At 48.1% G+C, this 22360-nt stretch overlaps 1 protein-coding gene across 2 annotated transcripts in view; it reads right to left on the reverse strand.

Moving 5' to 3' along the window:
• Window positions 1-22360, reverse strand: part of KIRREL3 (kirre like nephrin family adhesion molecule 3) — a 759605-nt gene that overhangs the window by 55929 nt on the left and 681316 nt on the right. For both annotated transcript variants that reach the window (XM_084611890.1, XM_084611891.1), the window contains 2 exons: window positions 19242-19368; window positions 1867-1967 (listed from right to left, as the gene is read on the reverse strand). In XM_084611890.1, the coding sequence (XP_084468016.1) occupies window positions 1867-1967; window positions 19242-19368 (228 nt within the window). The remainder of the gene's footprint in view (window positions 1-1866; window positions 1968-19241; window positions 19369-22360) is intronic.

A 22360-nucleotide genomic window follows, 5' to 3' on the forward strand; every position in this document is an offset into this window, starting at 1 on the left:
GGCCAGGCTCCCCATGCATTGTGAGGGGTGTGTGTGTCGGGGGGCAAGTTAGGTGTCTAAGAAAAGGATTCTCAGAAGCCAGCACGCTGAGCGGGGAGCTGCCGGAGCCAACCAGGAGTGAAATGCAGAGGAAAAGGGTGGGGCTTACGGTCCAGATTCACAATGACATTTAGGTGCCTAACTCCCTGGTCTGGGCCTTAGGTGCCTGAATGAGAGGCTGGAAGCAAGCACCTGTCTCCACTTGGCATTCTCAGCCATGAGCCCCATCCTGGAGCTGGGCAAAGTCCCTTTGTGACTCTAGCTGTCTCACCACTGCACCAGCCTCCCTTCTCTGGCTAGTTTACACTGTTTGGTCACAAATCGTATGTGATGCCATCCTGATTTCTGCCAACCAGTTTATGTGAGCAAATGCCAGCCGCTGGGGGGTTTCAGGAATGAGGTCTGGCAGCAGCGCTGGCCCGGTCTCCAGCCTATGAGCGCAGCAGCTGGACCACCTGATTGTCTGAGGAAGTCAGACAGCCTGCTCTTAAACCCAACAGCAACCACTGATCACTGGCTGCTCAGTGGACATGCCCGCATCTGCAACCTCTTCTGTGCTTGCCCTTTTCCTAGCCTTGCTCCAGCCCTGATCCTGCCTTGCTCCCAGCCTTGCTCCTCCTGGCCTGCCCAGTCCTGCTCCCCTGCTTGTTCCCGCCTCTGCTCTGATTCCTAGTCCCTACCTCCGGCTCTGACCCTTGGCTCTGATTCCTGGTCCCTGACTCCGGCTCCGACCCTTGGCTCTCATTCCTGGTCTCTGCCTCCGGATGTTTAAGGTCAGGCTTGGTAAAGCCCTGGCTGGGATGATTTAGTTGGGATTGGTCCTGCTCTGGGCAGGGGGTTGGACTAGATGGCCTCCAGAGGTCCCTTCCAACCCTGATATTCTATGATTCTATATTCATGCATCAATTCCTTTGAGCACATGTGACCGTGGGTGTTTATGTGAAGCACAGCCTTCATCCCAACAACCACCCACGGCCACAAATGCCCTGCACAGAAAACTGCAAGGATGTGGTTGAACCGAACAGCCATTTGAGGTTCCGACTGTGCTGCTCACCTTTGACCAGCTCTGGGGAACAGCCTGAAAGCATGCAGCTAGGTTGTTCCATGCTTGGGTGCAGGTGTGCGAGTTATTCCATGTTTGAAGGCGTGTACATGTGAGGGAGGCTGGGCTGTTCCGTGCCCAGGTGCTGTGATTTAAAGGCTGGAGGAAGGTGTTTTCCTTTCACAACACTGGGTTTAGTATTAGAGAGACAAAGTGGGCTGTAGCCCACGAAAGCTTATGCTCTAATAAATTTGTTAGTCTCTAAGGTGCCACAAGTCCTCCTGTTCTTTTTAAGCTGGGGGAGGGAATCTCTTTTATTGGATCAGCTCCTGTTGGGGAGAGAGACAAGCTCTGGAGCTACACGGAGCTCTTCCTCAGGTCTTGAACCTGGGTACAGTATACTCAAAGAAGGAGCAGCCCAGTTTCCCAGTGTATGGGATGCAGGGCTCCACCAGAACCTTTTTCCATAAGCAGCCAAGGGCTTTTTCATCCCCTGGTTACAGAACATGCTTCATTTCTGGCTTTGCAAAACCTTGTGAATTTCCCAGCCAGTCAAAAGTGCAGAACCACTGCCTGGGGCTCCGAAGTGCTTTGCTTATTACCAAGGTGATTAAATGCCACCAGGATTTCTCCTTTAATGAATTCACACAGGATTAGAGTGTGGCCCACAAACCGAACCTCATTATCTAGCACAGGGCTGGCCAGGTGCTACGACAGGAGGGGCAGCAGTCTCTCTCCCGCTGTACAAGCTCATTCAGTATGGGGATAGGGACGGGCCTACTCACGATTCTGTCTGGCGGAGGGGTGCTGCGGATGAAACACTTGATCTGTCCCTTTTCCCCATGCAGGGCGTGCTGCGTCTGAGTGCTCGAAATTATGGGAGGGCCTGAAAGAGAGAAGAAGGGGTGAAACCTGGCTGACTTCCCCCTACCTTCTTCCACATGCAGGGGGACTCCACAGCAGGAAATATTGTGTGACGCTAATGAAGAGCAACCAGCACAGTATCCCCCCCAGGGAAGGTTTTTTTTTTGCGGGGGGAGGACGGCTATCAGAGATGCTATGTTACAGATGCACTCTTCTCCAGAGAGAGAGAGAGATCTCAGATCAAACCTTCAGGGCAGCAGAGATCTGCATCACGGACACAGTGCAGACCAAAGATCCTGTATGGGGACCAAAAGCTCTGCTTTCAGGCCAGACTGTTTCCTTTCAGTGGGGCTTGTAGGGATACACATCAGGGCTGTGCTGCTTCTGCTGAGCGGTGTGACACAAATCCTGGGGATCTGCACGGTGGACACAGCGCTCCCCAGCTCTCTCCAAGCCCACAGTGGCATCATTGACACAAACTGTAAGAGACCCTCACTTTCCCTCTCTAAGGCAGTTCCCGCACGGTGCTAAGCTGTCCTTCCCGTTCCGTTCCGAATTCTCTCCCATCTCAGGCGCCCTGTGGGCGGCCAGCAGAGAGAGCTCTTGCACAATGCAAGAGGCACCCTGTCTCTTGCTCGCCCTAGAGGCGAAAGCCCCACAGGCTGTTCGCAGCCCTCGTTATTTCTCGCTCTCGGTAATAAGGCCCTGTGATGGGGTCGTGCAGGGAGTGCAGTGGCAGCCTTGCTTGAGCAGCTATTCCCATTCCTCATCGCCTGCCTTCATTAGGGGACGATTTACACTAATTCCTCCCCGTTGGCTTGTGGGGTGGAGACTGAACGAGCCAGATGCAAAGAAAGCTGGCAAGGGCTGCGAGCGCCAATGGCCAGGGGTGTCTGTGTCCCGCAGACCGTACGATCCACCCCAGGCTCGGCGACTGCCTGCACGCGGCTCTCCATGCCTCCTTCGCGAGCCTGGGCGCATCAGTTCCAGTCACACAGAGCGAATGTGCCATGCAGGCAGCCTAGGAGCAGAACCCGTCCCCGGGACGTGCCTCCTGTGTCACTTGGGAACAGAGGGCCAGATTTACAAAGGGCCTTAGGTGCCTAAAAATGCAGCGAGGCGCCTAGTGGAGCTTTCAAAATGTCTAAACAGGTTACGTGCCTAACTCCCACGGTTAGAATGGTCAATGGGAGTTAGGCTTGTACCCTGCTTAGGTGTCTTTGAAAATCCCATGAGGGATTATAGTAGCATCACTACGATGTAGTAGGTCTGCCGGCTTAACCCCAGAGCCTACAGCCAAGTTTTTTAACTGGGGAAGGAAAACCACCTGCCTTAAGCGCTGGTTGCTAGGTCATAAGGACATAAGAACGGCCATACTGGGTCAGACCAAAGATCCATCTAGCCCAGGATCCTGTCTTCCGATGGTGGCCAATGCCAGGTGCCCCAGAGGGAATGACCAGAACAGGGAATCATCAAGTGATCCGTCCCCTGTCACCCGTTCCCAGCTTCTCATTGACGGAACAATGCTTCTGCACCTGGGGCTAGGCTGGCATAGCTATGTGCCAGAGGGTGTGGATTTTTCACACCCCTGAGCACCATCACTATGCCAACCTAAAGCTTTAAGTGTAGGCCTGTCCCTAGTCTAAGCCTTGGGAGACCAGGGATCAACTCTGTACTGGTACAGACTTCCTGTGTGACCTGGGGCAAATCACTTTGCCTCTGTGCCTCAGTTCCCCATCTGTGCAATGGGGAATAGCACTGCCCTGCCTCTCAGCAGTGTTGAGGATAAACACAGTAATTTTGTGGAGATCCTCATACTCATATACTACAGTAACAGGGGCCATGTATGTACCATAGACGGCTGTTATCACTGCACTCAGTCACTATGATTTCCAGGGTTCTTAAAAGGGCTTATAAACTCATCAGGTTGGAAATAAAACTGACCCATTCTGACCCAGCCCTCAGCCACAAAGTGAGGTCCCAGATCCCCTGTTTCCACCGAGCCGCATGCTACCATCTGCAAGTAGTGGCTTCAATTTGATTTTAGCCACTTGGAGATAGATGGAAGATCTTGTAACTAAAGCACAGGTCTGGGTGTGGGGATCTGGGTTCTGATTCTGACTCTAAATCACTTCCCTTCCGTGCCTCATTTGCCCATATGGAAAATGGGCATGGTAATACAATAAGAATTGTTGGCACTGTGTTTTGAGATCCTCCAGCAGAAGGGGTTACAGAAGCACAGAGTATTATTTAATGGCGCCACATGATTATTATACAAACAGAGCTGAGGTCATCTAGTCCATCCCCAGCCAGTGCAGAATTGCTCTCCAGAGCACATTTTTCTAGCACACATATATATAGCGTATTGTCTCTTGCGTGCGACAGAACTTGTTGGATACAGCCAGGTTCTTCTCGGCCCATTTGTTCGATGGAGCTCAGAGTCAGCGGCAAAGGGAGCTCAAGGGGCAAACATCAGCACTGACATCTTTTCACAGGAAGCGGGTTGTTTTTGTGCCTTTGATCAGAACGAGGGAGATTTCAACCTCGGGACTGCAAAACATTTTATTTAATTCTTTACATTAAAAATATACAGGGCTTGTGGGGCAAGCGAGCCATTCCGTGGGGACGCGGGGGGCCAGGCTGCTTACTCGGTGGCTTGTTTTTCATTTGCTGCCTGCTTCGGGGGTGGATCAGGGCCCTTCATGTGTGCAGCCACCTCTGGAAGGGTGTGGGAGGTGGGGATGGAGCTGAGCTACAAAACGGTTGCAGGGCAGGTGGGCTCAGTATCATCCCGGTGGGGTGTGTCAGAGCGGCGTGCTCTCTGGCTCTCCAAGCACGGAATGGTTAGAACTTCACCCTCTCCTGCTCCACTGCTCCCTGTGTCTGTGCCATGTAAGAACTGCTGCTCTCTGGCAGGCCAAGAACACGGGAATCCAGCAGCGCTTGGTCTGCTGGGTGGCCTGGAGAGGAGGGGAAGGTTAGGCTTCCTGCCACTCTCACAGCACTCCCCTGCCAGTGTGGGGGAAGCGAATGCAAATGAGGGAATGGCTACCAGCTATGCTCTGGAGCTGCCACTGCATAATTAACTTTCTGTGGTGCGGCTTAGAAAGAAAGGGGCTCACTCTTTGATGGTGCATGGTTTGCCTTTGGAGCATTTAACCTTCAAGGTGGGAGAGGTCAGGCCCCTCGGTCTTCCAGTGAGGACCTGGAAATGAACGGGGATCGAGGGAGAATGATTCCAGGGGAACAGAAAAAGTGCTGGCATCATAATTACTGTTTATTAGCCCCTTAATTAAAATAGATTTACATTTCTGTGAGCTGCTGCTGCGGCTGCTGGCAGACGGGGAAACAGCAACAAGCCAGGATCCAGGCACGGTCTGTGCATCAGGGTGAAGGCAATTAGCTCCTCTGACGGGGGCTGCAGTTGGCAGGATGCAGGTTGTCCCTGAATTAAACATTCTGCACGCTCGCGTCTTGCTCAGCTGAGCCGGAACGTGCTCTGAACGCCTATGGCATGGCGGGGCCTCTCTGCCAAGCACAGCAAGGCAAAATGGACTGGCAGAGGCAAGAGCGGTGAGTCACACTTTGCTCCTAATGACCAACCGGGCTGCTGAGCCTTGTTTTGAATTCACATCTGTGGATTACGTTGGAAGACTTCTCCTCCCCCCAACCCATAAACACACACACACGCACGTACACACACAACTTTTCATGCGTAGACACACACGAACACAAATATTCATGCACATTCACACTTTCTTCATGAATAAACACATATGCATGCATATATATATATATACACATATTCATACACACAAATTCACAGATAGATTTGTGCACACATACACACACACACAGGCGTAATGCATGCAGAAAACACACCTCCACTCTCACTCAAACATATATATTTGCACATACACACACATACTTATTCTCTATCTGCCTCTCTCACACACTCACCACACAGAAATCCTCACTCCCACAACATACTTTTGAACAGAGCTAGTTGCAGTCTGTAAAGAAAAGTCGATATGTGCATTTGGATTTTCAGAAGATTGCGCTTTGGCTGACTTAGCACCATTTTAGGATTCCCTTTCCTCACACATTCTAAGGAAGGAATGGTTGTTTAAAAGGAGACTTTTAAGCAAATACTGTAGAATATTTGCAACAAGCACATTTTGAATTTGCAAACATGAACACGTCTCGTATGGAAAAGTCCTGCAGAATTTAATAAAAAATTCTTAATAAATTCTATAGAACCTGTAAAACTGAAGAGTGAAATTTACCCCTCTATTGAATTCTCAACCAGAGAACAGGAATACATGATGTGACGACATTGTCCAGTCAAAACAGCTCACCTATTCAAGACTCAGGAGAAAATGCATGCAAACAAGCCCCAGCCTAAGAATTAGTCACAGAAATTATTTGATGAATAATTCTGAATACAGAATACACTGGAGAAAGTCAAGATTTGTTGATGGCTAATTCCCAAGCAGAGGTGAAAGTCACGGAATGACTCATAAGAGAAAATGGAAAACATTATTTTGCAACACTTTCCAGAGAAGTAATTTTCACTGACATCTTCTGCCCAGGTCTGGTTCCAAATTAGTCTCCCTGCTCTGCTCTTACTTAAGCAGTCCTTTGCATTCACCTATATACCTATGCCGTTGCGCCTCCCTACACATTCACACCCACTCTCGCACATATGCTTTCACAGATACATACTGGCTCCTTAAAAGCAGGCAAAGGATAGTCTTTTCACAGCACTGGCCTGCGCCTCTGCCACAGGTTTAGGCCAAGATTTTCAAAAATAATGACTAGTCATTTGGGATACCTCCATTTTTGGATGCACGACTTGATTTTCAGGCAGTGACGAACATGCAGCCTCTGGGATTCAGGCCCCTGAAAGCTGTCTGGAGTTGGGCACCTGAACATCATTGGTCAATTTTGAAGAACCTTGACCTTAAATCTCTCTGTGCTTCAGTTTCCCTATCAGTAAAAGGGGGACAAAGATGATCCGGCGTAGGGGGCTGTGAGGATAAATTCCTCAATGTCTGTTAGGTGCTCACACCCTACAGTGCTGGGAGCCCTAGAAAGGCACGTTAATAAATAAGCTTGATGTGATTAGAATATAAGGAAGCATTCCTTCGCTTATTCAGAAACTATGAGTGTGAGGGACCCAATGATGAGAGGGGTTTGTCGCTCCTAAACAGAACACAGCTTTATCCAAACGGAGTAGCCATCTCTAACGGAGGCTTTGGCTACAGTAGAAAGGGTTTGGCGGTACATCTCTTTGGAGTTTCTGTTGGGAACTCTATAATGTTGTTTTGCTTGTACAGATTATAGTGTTTCTCTAGCTTTTTGATACCTGGAACCAGCTTGCTGCCTTCCTAAACTGTCTCGGGGAGATCTCCGGGACCGGCGCTGGTCCACGGACCAATCATAGAGAAACCAGTCCCATGAACAAAATATACCAGCAAAAAGCACTTTCCCCCAAGTACAATAGCACCTAAGTCAGGGCTTTTGCCAACATAACTATTTTGGTTGGGTTGGGGAAAAAAAATCACACTCCTGACCGACCGCACGTTTTCAGTTAGGAGTGGGTGAACTCCAATGGCTCAAGCAGCTTCATGAGCATTGAGAAATAGCCCTATTTGGGATCATTATTTAAACCGTGAGGCCTGGAAGCTGGGCAGGAAAATATCACCAGAGCAAGTCCCTCTCCTAAGGCTTCTCTTCCTGTCGAAGGTGAAACCAGGATGGATTGAACTCATTGTGATCATCTGTGTTGGTTTTATCAGAGAGTTCACCCAGCTCAGCCAACATTCACTTATGCTTCATGCCCCCATCTCTCTCTCTCCTTTCCCTTCCTGTGTGTGGGCAAACTGATACATGTTGGTTTTATTTTTTAACCCTCCCAGTTAAAAAACTCTGTTATCCTGAGTGTGTTCTACTTTCTGTATGCTACCTTTTGGCACCCTGAGGAGAATTAGGACCTGAGGGTGAAGCAGAAGTAGGACAGAGAACCCTGGATTCCCTACACAGGTCCGCACTCTGCTTGACTGCCTTCCTGTGCAACGTTCATTTTTAAATTGGCCATGTATGAGTGTGCGTGTGTTTGTGTGAATTTAGTGCTGGAGAAGAAGGCCACTAGTTTGACCCCAATGAAAGGAGGGATGAGCCTACTGGACCTCTGGCAAAAGGTGTGCGGGTCCCCAGAAGGGCTTTCCTACAGGAATGACAATGGCTGCCCTCTCAGAAGAGGAGAGGGCCCCAAAAGAAACCAAGAGTCACCTGTGTGGGAGCAATGGAAAGAGCAGGGATGGGGCCACAAGTGTAATAGAAGACAGAAAACCCCAGACACCCACTTCTAGGTGCTGGACAGAGAGCCCTAAAGACTGAGGCTTTCTGGTTTGACTTATAACTGGTACAGCTTTGCTTCCGCACTCCCCTTCCCAGAGACCCATCTAGTGGGGAGCTCAGGAACCCAGTTCTTGACCTCTTTGCTGAGATTACCAACCTGTAGTCATCTAACTGATCGCCATATTTGGGCTTGGGAAGGAATTTCCCTCCGGGTCAGCTTGGCAGAAACCTGGGGTGGGGTGGGGTGGTGGTGTTCACTTTTCTCTGCAGTATGGGGTATGGCTCACTTGCAGGTTTAAACTAGTGTAAACGGTGGATTCTCTGTAAGTCGTTAAACCATTATTTGAGGACTTCAGTGACTCAGCCAGAGGTTACAGGCTTATCCAGCCAGCATCTTTCACCTGGGCTCCCATCCACGCATGTGCATTTATACAAAACAAATCCAAGTTTAAAAAGGCGGGAGGGGAAGGTCATTTTAGCCTCCGAAAGAAGGAGGGAGAGATTTTCAGTGGGAGTGAAAAAATGTTTTAGGTGCTTTTCAAAATGTCTCCTGCCCTAGCTATGCAAACGGCTCCTGAGGCTCCCCTCCGCACACATCGGAGACAAAGCAAACGCAGCACCCCTGAAAATCAGGTCCTAGGCATCTCCGGTTTGGATCTGGACAATGGAGACACGCAACTCAGAGGCCACTTTTGCAAACATGGCTGTAAGTGACTTGCCCAGCATAGTGCGATGATTGGAACCGGAGAAAGAAGCTCAACTCCGAGGGACGTAGCTGGGTGTGACTTCCGAAATGCAAGGGCTAGGCTGCTTTGCACATTGTCACGCTGGCCTCCTGGCATGATTGCTTCCCTGCAGCTCCGCTTGCCTGCCTGCATCACTCGTTGCTCATGAAACACCCAAGGTCAGCCAGCAGAACCAAGAACAGCTCAGCTTTTCAGGCTGGGCTTTCGTTACAGGACTTAGCCTGCCCATACATGTCAGCAGTTAAATGCTAGTTCCAAGTTCTGGGAACACTGCAAGGCTGGGTGACATCAAAGAAAGAAAAAAGCCTAAGTTGAGAAAAATGGCTTAAATGATAATAAAATAATAAATAATAATAATAAAAGGGTCATTTTCCCCATGGATAATGGATTTTAAATGGCACAAACGCCAGCAGCTTTGGGTCTGATTATTGCCTCAGGAGTTCGGAATCAGAGGCTTAGCATCATGCTAACAGCATACGACTAAAGATCATTTCGTGAAATAATAGTGTAAAGTTGAAGCCTGTTTGCATCTGGGACTGGAGTTTGAGTCTCCAACAGGAGGTGACTGCTCATGAAGGCTGCCAATCTCCTGGCTTGGGATTCAGTGCTAAGTGTCAGACAGCCCACAGGCAGTAAAAGGCTTTAAACAGGGTTGCTATGGATATAAATGGCGGTGCTATCGGTTGCGGTTATTTTTAGCCTCGCAGTGCCAATTGATTTGTGCAGCCCCAGAGGGTCACACAAAAGAGAAGGCAGGTTGCTGACTCTGGAGCCTTTAAGGAATCAAAGGAAGGTCCGAACTTCCCCGGGGCACCCGAGTCAATATCCGCCTTTCCTTTGAGGTCTTTGCAGCACTAAAATCTCTTGGTGGGGGAGGTTTCATTTTAACTCCTTCCGTTCAGCAGAAGTTCTAGACGATGAGCAGATAGCGGGTCCCGTTCCAGTGGGTTGCATTGGTCACTGGTATGCCCAGCAATAAGCACCGGCAATGCAAGGTTCATTTTGATGCAGTAAGGCAGGTAGATAGACCACACCATAATTCCTTGACTGTGCCAGGACTTCCAGTTCTCCCTGCTTGTTTCCCAGGCTTCTTGCCTTTGTGTATAAGCACTTGAGATAACTCGCTGATCGTCCCTCTTTCTCGGCATGAGGCAGGAGCCCTCAGTCTCTCAGAGCACACTGCCTCACCTTGAACTCAGGCCCTGGGATGAAAAGGCAGAGAGGTTACAAAGTGAGCTATCAAGTTATAATACAGCAGCCTCTTCCATTAACTAGCTCTCTGTTGTCGATCCATCCACACTAGGCTGATGGGGTTCCTTGGGTCTCTGACCCAGAGAGTCCAGAGTAATGAGAGGGAACCCTCATTGTAGGTGCTGTGGTCTGTCGTTGCCCACGCTGAGCTCAGGTAATACAGGCCCCCAGTTCTGCCGCACTGCAACAAATGGCAGATGTTCGCTCCAGGGGCTCAGCCAGCTTGGACTAGCTGATGAATCAATAGCTGCCCTGCTGCTCCACAAGGAGATTCTGTCTCCTGCTCCTACGCCATCAAGCTGGAAGGGAGCTCCAGATGCCTGCTCGTGCCACGGGGGCAGTCACAGAACCTTGTGTTAACGTTACTATCTGGCGCCCTCAATATAACGAAGAGAAGAAGGGATCTAGATAGACGGGGATGCCTGTCAAGGTCGCCAGCTGGTCGCCCCTGCTGCAGATTGGTTTGCACCGTGTCTCGCCTTCCAGCCGATCGCTCATTTATCCTTATTACTGCAATGGCCCGTTCCCTGATCAGACTGCCCCATCAGAAGGCAGCAGATACGCTCTATCAGGGGCTGGCAGCAGCCGAAGCACAAATTGTTGTCTGAGCTGTGAATTGTTTTTCAGAGAGAGAGGATTTATTGCATGTGCTTCCTCCCTGTGAGGAACGGGTTTGTGCTGAGCAGCTAGGACAATGCCCCCGTTCCTGGCCTTTAATACCCTCAGCCCCTGCCCTTCCAGGCACAGAATAGTATCATTATTTATTCCCTGTGGTCAAGGTAGTGCCTAGAAGCCTCAGTCATGGACCAGACCCCACTGCGCTAGGCGCTGTACGAACACGGAGCAAAAAGTCAGTCCCTGTCCCAAAGAGCACTTGTCCATCTGTAGCACCTCTCAGAGTCTGTCCTGACTAGGCTGAAAGGTGTGGTGAAGATGTCAGTTAGCCCGTTCCAGCTCTCTAGTGTAGACGAGGCAGTGTTGGTTTTACCATGTGTGAACTGGCTGAACTGGAGCTTGGAAGGGCTACAGGGGCACTTTAGCACATGTTTAAAATGAAACACATGGTTAATTTCTCTCCTGAAGAGCGACAGTTTCCTGGTTCAGGGCCACCATGCTTATAAATAGACATTATGCTTCATAACACTGCTGGTAGGTAGGCGGGCTTTCCATTTTACAGATGGGGAAACCGAGGCATGGACTGGTTCGGAGACGTACCCTAGGCTGCCCAATGAGCCCTGAATTTGGCCCCATGACTAGAGTCTTTCCATGTCACTGTACTGTCTTCCTAGCTTGTTTTTGATACAGAAGGGTCGCAACCCATTGAGCCCCTATTTCTTTAATGGTGGGTGCAGGCAAAGGCAACCCGAAAAGAGCTGGGGGAGGAAGAACTAGGAGAGTCTGTTGTGATGGTGGCACAGCCATTAAGGGTGGTCAGAAAGCTCAAGAGGCGTTTGGCTGGGTCTGGTTGCTGCTGATTCCTGGCACCCTTTTTGTCTCTGCAGAATGCCGCTAATCTGCATAATCCTCCCTTCTGTTAGCAGAGGCTCTGAATCCTACCTGTCTTTGGTCTGAGACTCCAGCTTCTGGAGGATTCCACGCTGGCCTCCAAACTCAGTGAAATGCTGACCAGGCCATGGTCACAGGATAGTGACATGGAATGGGAGGGAGGGGAGGAAAGGCGAGCTGGAATGGCAAGGTGCAAAGCAGGGCTCCATCGCTGTTCCTCAAAGGTCTCATAGACAGGGCACCTGGACTGGGAGTCAGGAGACCTGACTTGGCCATTGGATTGCTGGGTGATCTTTGACAAGTCACTTCCCCTGGCAAGTCACTTCCCCTCCCTGAGCCTATCCCCATCTGTAAAATGGAGAAAATGAACCTGACCTCCTTTGTAAAGCGCTTTGAGATCTATGTGAAAAGTGCTAGATAAGAGTTAGGTGTTTATGAATAGTAGTATAGCTCCTAGAAGCCCCAACCCCACTGTGCGAGGTGCAGTCCAAACACACAACAAAGAGACAGGGCTAGATCCACAAAGGGATTCATGCATCTAGCTGCCACTTTGGGCACCTAAGTCCGTAAGTCAGAGCCTCAAAACACCTCCTCAGCTGATGCCTAAACTTCCATCCGTAACGTTCCCTGAATGTCTGCTGGTGCACAAAGCTGCCAAGCTCATGCTTAGGCCCCCGCAAGATTCCCTAGAATTCAGGCTCCATTGTCATTCACAGAACCCCTGCTCAGCGGTGAGAGCACTCAGCCCTGCCCAGTGATGAGAGCACTCAGCCAGATTCAGCCTCAACCCTCTGCTCTGCTGGATTTGGAGCAGGGACTTGTACTCCTATCTCCCCAGCGAGTGCCCGGACTGCGCTCTCTGCCCCAGTGCGTACAAAGGGGACAGCTTCAACGTGGTAGCTGCTAGCCTGGGGGTTAGGGTGCTGCATTAGGGGATTTGGGTTCACGTGCTTGTTTTGAATCAGGCAGAGAAGGGATTTGACCACATGCCACTCATGTAGCAGGTGAATGCACTAACCACTAGCCACCTCTTCCTTGGCTTGTTGTGAGACAGGGCTGGCCGGGGGTATGTGCCTCTCTCCGGGAGAGGGTTCGCAGCTCAGAACCCCAAGCAAAGGGAGGTACCTCCCACCAGCTCGGACTTCGGTGAGCTCACTACGTTTGAATGGCAGGGCTTAGGCCCCACCCCTTCCACGGCATTTTCTGTTCCAGTAGCCTAGGCAGCTCCTGGCTCAGCATGCTGCCTTCAGTGAATCCCTTTCTCGGGTGCCTAACTCTGCCCTGGCATTATCTAGGGAGCCTGGGTAACTAACTTGCGGCTGTGGATTCTGCTGGGCAGCAGGGCACCTAAATGTTAGGCATTGCAGTGCTGAGCCGAAGTCCCTATTGTGGATCTAGCCCACAGTCTCTGCCCCAAGGAGTTTACAATCTAAGGATAAGACAACAGGTGGGAAGGCAGGAGAGCCCAAGGTAACGAGAGGATTGTATTATAATCCCGATTTGGATCCAATTAAAAATATGAGATGCCAATTTTCTGTCTAAAATAACAGTGGGCCAGATTTTCCGAAGAGCTCAGAAGAGTGAGAGATTATATGAACGCAGCGAGATAGAGATAGAAGGGATGTATGGCAATTGATAGATAGATAGGCAGGCTCAAGCTGCCAAATTCAGATGTGGACACAGATTTCAAATAGCCCAACACTCGTGGGTTCTTGGGTCTGGGATTTTGATTTGGGACATAATCTGTTTAGTTTCTTTCGTGGCTCTTACTGTGGCATCTGGGTACCTTGTACGGAGAGGGGCCACTTGCAGACATCAGAGCCAGATTCAGGTCAGGAACACCTGTAAAGTTCAGGGGCATTCTGATCAGAAGTTTTGCTTCAGGACCATCTTTCCCTGAGATACAACCGCATTTGCTCCAACCCCTCAGACAAACACCTACAGGATCTCTATCAAGCATTCTTACAACTACAATACCTACCTGCTGAAGTGAAGAAACAAATTGACAGAGCCAGAAGAGTACCCAGAAGTTACCTACTACAGGACAGGCCCAACAAAGAAAATAACAGAACGCCACTAGCCATCACCTTCAGCCCCCAACTAAAACCTCTCCAACACATCATCAAGGATCTACAACCTATCCTGAAGGACGACCCATCACTCTCACAGATCTTGGGAGACAGGCCGGTCCTTGCCTACAGACAGCCCCCCAACCTGAAGCAAATACTCACCAGCAACCACACACCACACAACAGAACCACTAACCCAGGAACCTATCCTTGCAACAAAGCCCGTTGCCAACTGTGTCCACATATCTATTCAGGGGACACCATCATAGGGCCTAATCACATCAGCCACACTATCAGAGGCTCGTTCACCTGCACATCTACCAATGTGATATATGCCATCATGTGCCAGCAATGCCCCTCTGCCATGTACATTGGCCAAACTGGACAGTCTCTACATAAAAGAATAAATGGACACAAATCAGACGTCAAGAATTAGAACATTCAAAAACCAGCCGGAGAACCCTTCAATCTCTCTGGTCACTCGATTACAGACCTAAAAGTGGCAATTCTTCAACAAAAAACTTCAAAAACAGACTCCAACGATAGACTGCTGAATTGGAATTAATTTGCAAACTGGATACAATTAACTTAGGCTTGAATGAAGACTGGGAGTGGACGGGTCATTACACAAAGTAAAACTATTTCCCCTTGTTTATTTCCCCTCCTACTGTTCTTGTAAAGTGCTGGAAATGGCCCACCTTGATTATCACTACAAAAGGTCCCCCGCCCCCCCTGCTGGTAATAGCTCACCTTACCTGATCACTCTTGTTACAGTCTGTATGGTAACACCCATTGTTTCATGTTCTCTGTGTATATAAAATCTCCCCACTATATTTTCCACTGAATGCATCCGATGAAGTGAGCTGTAGCTCACGAAAGCTCATGCTCCAATAAATTTGTTAGTCTCTAAGGTACCACAAGTCCTCCTTTTCTTTCCCTGTGACACACATGTGCCTCCAGTGGCATCTTCTCCTTATTCTGTCAAACCCAGTTACTCTCAAAGACCAGCTGTCATAAATATAAAGGGAAGGGTAACCACCTTTCTGTTTTCAGAACTATAAAATCCCTCCTGGCCAGAGGCAAAACCCTTTCACCTATAATGGGTTAAGAAGCTAAGATAACCTCACTGGCACCTGACCAAAATGACCAATGAGGAGACAAGATACTTTCAAAGCTGGCGGGGGAACAAAGGGTCGGTCGGTCTCTCTGTCTGTCTGTGTGATGCTTTTGCCGGGAACAGAACAGGAATGGAGTATTAGAACTTATTAGTAAGTAACCTAGCTAGAAATGCGTTAGATTTCCTTTTGTTTAATGGCTGGTAGAATAGCTGTGCTCAATGGAACGTATATTCCTGTTTTTGTGTCTTTTTGTAACTTAAGGTTTTGCCGAGAGGGATTCTCTATGTTTTGAATCTGATTACCCTGTAAGGTATATACCAGCCTGATTTTACAGAGGTGATTCTTTTACTTTTTCTTTAATTTACATTCTTCTTGTAAGAACCTGATTGCATTTTCATTGTTCTTAAGATCCAAGGGTTTGGGTCTGTGTTCACCTATGCAAATTGGTGAGGATTTTTATCAAGCCTTCCCCAGGAAAGGGGGTGTAGGGCTTGCGGGGATATTTTGGGGGGCAGACGTCTCCAAGTGGGCTCTTTCCCTGTTCTTTGTTTAACACGCTTGGTGGTGGCAGCATAGGGTTCAAGGACAAGGCAAAGTTTGTACCTTGAAGAAGTTTTTAACCTAAGCTGGTAACAATAAGCTTAGGGGGTCTTTCATGCAGATCCCCACATCTGTACCCTAGAGTTCAGAGTGGGGAAGGAACCTTGACACCAGCTCACAAAGAGGTAAAACACAGCAGATTTGCTGCTACGTACACCCCTAATTTTGTGTGCATATGCTAAGAAGCGCGTAGGGAATCGAGTCCCAGCAGGTCTGCAAAGTCAAGAAGCTGAGGTGGGATAATTCCTGAGTGGCACCAACTTTATTTGCTCCCCTGACAGCACTGTAATGTAAAAATCAAAGCTTGTTTCAGCTCCAGAGGACATGGGGGAAGCATTTCCCATCCCGCTCCCCACACACATGGCTTTGGTACATTACTCACTTGATCTGAATTCTGGGGGTGTATGTGACTGGTGGCAGGAGGCGAGCAGGTTCTTTGCCATTTTTTAATTTGCTGCTATGTGTCCTTCAAGCGATTTTAATTGTAATTAAAATCCAGCAGCCAAATGGAATGGAGCGTGCGAGAGCCTGTGGGCAGGGTGGAAGTCAAGGGAGTGGTTGGCTTTCCACAGCCCTGCAGTCTTGCCCTGCAGTTTTCTTCTTAGCATTATCTGCATTGCAAATTAAACTCTGCTGCTGCGTGTGCTGCTTCCCCTCTAGCTCTCTTTTCTTCATGACAGTGAATTGGGCCTGAAGCCTGTTGTTTTGCCAGACAGGTGACAGACTATGCAAATTTCACACTCTCTTTACATAGTTCCCAGTTAACCCAGCACTGATCCTCCATGCAGCATAGTTCAGTGGACGGGGCATGAAGCTGGGAGTCAGGAGACCCAGCTTGTCATGGATATGTGGGGTGACCTTGGTCAAGTCACGGCCTCTCCATGTGCCTCAGTTTCTCCATCTATGAAATGCTGCTGAGACTTACCTTTCCTTTGTAAAGCACTTTGAGACACATGAGTTACAAAGGGCTGTATAAGAGCTAGGGATTATTACGTTCTCTTCGGGACTGTCCTCAGTTACATCAAGGGCTAGATTCACAAGGGGGGCCGTGGGTGCCTAACTACCACTTTAGGCACCACTGGCATTCACAAAACTCCTGCTCAGCTGACTCCTAACCCTGGAGGCACCCGTGGTGCTGCAGTTTCCAATGGTAAAGTCCCGGAGGTGCCTCGGTTTGAGCAGAGCCACCAAAGTCCTGGCACCGTCCAACAGCTCAGTCCCTATGGCATGCCTAAGCCCTGGAGGAATTTAAGAAGTAGGCGTTCCCCTGTCTATTTCACTTTCGGGGCCTGATTTGGTAGTTACCTGAGTCCCCCCTGCAACTCTAGCTATCCCCCAAATACTTCGGGGTGAGGAAAAGTGAAGAAGAGCCAGAGAATGGTCTAGACAGGGATCCAGGTTCGATTCCCTGCTCTGCAGGCCATGACTCAGCCACTTTTTCCTATTGGACCATGGGCAAGCCATTTCGGCCCAGAAGCCTCACTGATTACTATGGCGCCTAAATACCTTTGAGGATCTGAGCCTCAGTGTTTAAGTTTCCCACTTACAATACAGATTACAATAGAGATTACACTGTCCTACCTCCTAGGATAACAGTTATCCTCACAGTGAGGATAAATACATTAAAGATTGCAAGGTGCTCAGATATCTTGGTGATGGGGACCAGATAAGTAACGTAGATAGAAAAAAAAAATAACCTCCCACAGCTAATAGATACATAAACCTCTTTTAGCTAAAAGTATATTTTGCAATTCGGAAGAGACTTTTACCCAAGGATCTCCAGTTATTTTACAGAGGCTAAATTAATTCAATCTCACCCCATTATCATCATCAGTATTATTGCCAATGGGATAGGTGCCTTTCACTCCCAGGCCACTGGCTGAAACCCATTCCTAGATGGTAGCGACAGAAAGCTGTTGCCATCTGATAGCAGTTTGGTGGCCTATGGGAAATGCATTTAAAGGATCCAGCTTAGATGCTAGTGTCCACACTGTAAGAACCGTTGCTGGAAGGCTCAGAAAGGCCATGGAATCTGAGTTCTTCCACTCCTCGAGTGAGGGCAGGTTGAGGTGCCTTGACAGTATAATGGGATGGGGGAATCCTGTGTTCCTTCAGTTTGAAGGAGAAATACAGACTGGGATTCTCAAAAAAGCCTAAGTGGGTTAGATGTCCAAATACCATTTGATTTCAGGTCTCCACATCTCAAGTCAGCACCTTTCACCAGCACTGAATTCCCAGGATAGCTGTTGTGCGTTTTGAAAGTTCAGTGATTGGCTAAGCATCATTGGCTGATCCCAACTTCTCTGGGCTTGAAACAGAACTAGGTTTCTCGTGTGATATTCTCTACCCTCCTGCACGGGTTTGTGCCAGGAACACCCACCCCCTAAACAACTAAATTAGCCGTTACCGCTCTAGAACGAGATCTTGGAGTTACCATGGATAGTTCTCTGAAAACTTCAGCTCAATGCACAGCAGCGGTCAAAAAGGCTAGCAGAATGTTTAGGAACTATTACGAAAGGAATAGGAAATAAGACAGAAAATATCACTATGCCACTATATAAATCCATGGTGCACCCACACCTTGAATACTGTGTCCAGTTCCAGTCGCTCCATCTCAAAAAGGAGAGAGTGGAACTGGAGACCATTCAGAGAAGGGTAACAAAGCTGATGAAGAGTATGGAACGACTTCCGCATGAGGAGAGACTGAAAAGATTAGGGTGATTCAGGCTAGAAAAGAGATGATGAAGACGAAATATGAGAACGGTCTATAAAATCATGACTGGTGTGGAAACAGTGAATAGGGAAGTGTTATCTACCCTGCCCCACAAAACCAAACGCAGGGGTCATGCGATGAAATTAATAGGCAGCAAACAAGAGGAAGCATTTTTTTCACACAACACACAATTAACTGGTGGAACTCATTGCCATGGGATGGTGTGATGGCCAAAGTAGAACTCGGTTCAAAAAAGAACTAGATACGTTCATAGAGGATAGGCCCATCAATGACTATTTGCCAAGATGGTCAGGGATACAACCCCTCGCTCAGGTGATCCTAAATCTCTGAATGCCAGAAGAGGAAGACAGGGGTGGATCACTCCAACTGGCTTGTTCTGTAAACTCCCCCTGAAGCTCTGGTACTGGCCACTAGTGGAGAAAGAATACTGGGCTAGATGGAGCATTGGTCTGACCCAGTATGGCCGTTTTTATGTGCTTAAACAGGCTGCATTTCCAAACTAGGTAGCATGAGGGGGTGAAGATTCACAGAAAAAAAGTGAATCATATTGTTTCAATCTTCAGGAAAAATATAGTTTGCCCTCGGGGCAAACTTCCAGCCTGGACGTTTATCTTACCTACACTGGGTCAGCCCATCCCTAGACAAGAACTCAACAATGTTTCCACAATGCCATGAATCGATTTGTCCCTCTGAGGTACAACCAACACAGTGTCCATAGAAAGTGGAGCAATTGTAATACGTCTGGTTAGGAACCTTGCAGGTGTATCTGAGGGTGGCATTTGCCCTCAGAGTGACTGTCCAATTGGACAGACCAAACCTGCTCACCCATGAGCTATTAATTTAACAGGGACAAAACAGCGAGGCTATCATCACTTTCTGACAGAATAATGATAAAGAGATGACAGGTACCATTGACAGTCAGAGACACCTCCCGTTCGCCGGCGCCCACCCGCGGAACCACTGCTCGGCAGACGTATTTCCCCGCATCCTCCTGGCGGACACCTTTTAATGTTAAAGTGTTCTCGTTGCTCAGGACCTGAAAGAGAGGAAAGGCATGTTTTAAAGAAGGGCAATGCAAATTTGTCCAGAAACGTTAATGTGTTCTGAAAAACCAGAGAAGCATTTACAGTTCAGTGCTCAGGGTTTCAGCCCCAATGCTACAGGTATGCTATAAATGTAATCCTGTTCATTAGAGCTGGGTGGGAAATGGCTTTCCCATCCTATGTATATTTTTGAGAGTTCAAAATTTGTTCTTATCCCAAATCAGGACAAAAAGTTGAAGTCTCAAAACTTTTCATGAACCAAAGAACTGAATTTTTCTTCAGATCAAGTCAATCAAAATGTTTTGTTTAGATCATTTCAAAATATTTTCTTTCGATTAACACCTCCCCCCCACCTTTTTTCAGTCTAATTAGCTTAAATTTTGAAATAAAAAGTCATTTCCAGACTTGAATTTTTTCTTTAGAAAACGTCAAAACAAAATGTTTTGACAATTTTGAAACTCTTTGTCCAAAAACGTTTTGTCAGGAGATTCATTGAAATTGACCCTGTTTCACAAACAGCTTTGGTTTCAAAGTGCTGGCATTTTTCAATGAACAAATGTTTTGTTGAAACATTTGGGATCAGCACTAATGCTAATATAATGTAACTCTCTGTCCCACTCTCGTGACTGGGCCATATCCAGCATATATACATATACAGACTCTGTTACTGCCTCCCAGCAAAGAGACTAGTCATTGGTTCATTCAAAGAATAATTCTAAAAAGAACATTATTTTTTAAAAGTTTTCAAATCCAAAGGCTTGGGTCCTGCACAGAAAAGATAACTAGAACCAGTTGCCAGAAAAAGAGAAAAATAATACAATTTCTTAATGGTGTGGGAAATGTCTTCCCATTTTTCAAAATTAGATTTTTTTTTTGAAGTTTGAAATTTCAAAATTTGAAACTTTCCATTAGCTCTAGGGTTGGTGAAGACATGGGGGGACGGGGGTAATGATATGCACATATTCTGTTTAATCTGTTCCCCGTTTTATCCTAAAATTTAATCATTCAAAACCGTCACCGTTTCAAAATCTGAAACAGGTCCACTAATTTTCAGAATGACTAAATCTAGGAAAATTTGCAAAGAGCTAATCACCCAATAATTAGTGCGAGACTCAGAAAGTCTTTGCAACCCACCTATATTATGTGATCCCTACAAAACACAAATTGACAAAGAAATCAGGTCTGCAATGTCGAATAGAAAGATGCCACACGTGAATTTTGGGGAGCATTAGAGCGGAGTGCACTCCTGAATGGCAGGCCCTTGGCTGTGAACAGCCAACCTCCCATCCCTTTGAGAGTAAAGTCAGCCCTGTTGCCTTGAAGCAGTTGGCCTTACAGGTATTTTGCCACAATACCATTCAAAGCTTGATATAAATGTAACCCATGATAACAGTGTGTGGCTCCTTGTCCCCCTCTACTGGCTGGGCCATGGATAGCAGACCACTAGTTGCATCCGATGAAGTGAGCTGTAGCTCACGAAAGCTCATGCTCAAATAAATTGGTCAGTCTCTAAGGTGCCACAAGTCCTCCTTTTCTTTTAGTCTGCTACTGTCTCTCAACTCGGACACTAATGTTTCAGCTCATGCGTTTAGATCTTGCACTCCTGCGTTCCACTCCACAAATGACCTGAGCGTGAGTGTCATCACATAAGGATGACTTCACGAGTCTAGCAGAGGCTTGTTGTTCATCCATTGCTATCCTAGTGCTTTGTCATTGGCTGACCAACAAGCACAGGTGACAGCTGGCAGGTACAGCCTCAGTGAGCTCCAACAAACCAAGGGCCAGGCCTTCTAACAGTAGGCTCACTGACTGCAACATAGTGCCAACGAGAGCCACCAGACATAACAGATGGCTTAGCTGTGTCAAAGGCATGCCAGCCGGAGGACTTCATGCAACCAGCGTGTGCTTGGCCTGTGGCAAGGCACGTGCACAAAGCATGCAGCGCCACACCCCTGTGCCTGCCCAGACTCGGAGCTGGTAGGAGCAGCACGTATGAGCACACTAGGCATTAGCTGCTCAGATAATCTGCACTCTCAGCACTCAACTAGAAACGTTTGCTGCTTGAGGTGGAAATGTTAGTGCATGAACTGCACTCTTGGGAAGTGGAGGTCCCACATGTGTGGAGAGGGGTCTAGTCCCCTGATGATGTGAGCGCAAACAAGTAGATGTAATTATGTTTTATATTCTCTGTACGAACTGTACAATGCAAAGTGAGGCCAGTGTGCCGAGGAGAGAGCAGACCCCAGCGTGCATTGTGCATGCTTTGCTGGCCAAGCTAATGACCTTAGAACGTGCCCCTTTCTGTCACATCATAGGGACACTTTAATACTCTGGAAGCTAGGAAGGAGGGAAATCAAATGAGTTCATTGATGCATTTGCCGAGATGCAGTCACAGAACTTTTCACCCAAGGATCTCAAAGCACTTTCCAAACACTGACTCAGCCTGATGGCATGCTATAACGAGGGATTATTACCCCTATTTTGCAAATCATGGAACTGGGACGCCGTGAGATAACGTCAATGGCAGAGCTTGGAAAAGAACGCAGGAGCCTTGATTCTCAGGCCCTGTTCTAATCACTAGCTTGCACTGTCTCCCTAACTAAACAGGGCCACACTCTCAGATCTTGGGGGCAGAGTGGGGCTGCCAATGAGCCCCCTATTCCAAACCCCAAGGTCAGAGGAAGAGCAGAATCACATGCTATCAGTTACATGCAAGCTGTTGTTTTGAGATCCTCTTTCCTGGCAACTTGGGGTTTGCATCAACCTGCTGTCTTTGACTCTTCCCCAGAAACATGCTGAAAGCTGGAACTTTCGACGCACTGCCCTACTGCCCCATCGGTGCAATTAGCAGGTTTATTAAAACTGGAAAAGTGCTGAAGTAAAGCGGGCTGATGCAGGCAGTCAGCAAAATCCCAGCCCTTGCAGCATTTAGAAATGTGATGAGTCTAAACCAAATAGTGGCTTTTGGAGTCAAGTATTTCTAAT

This window comes from Lepidochelys olivacea (assembly GCF_965140295.1).
Source record: "Lepidochelys olivacea isolate rLepOli2 genome assembly, chromosome: 22".
Lineage (NCBI taxonomy): Eukaryota > Metazoa > Chordata > Testudines > Cheloniidae > Lepidochelys > Lepidochelys olivacea.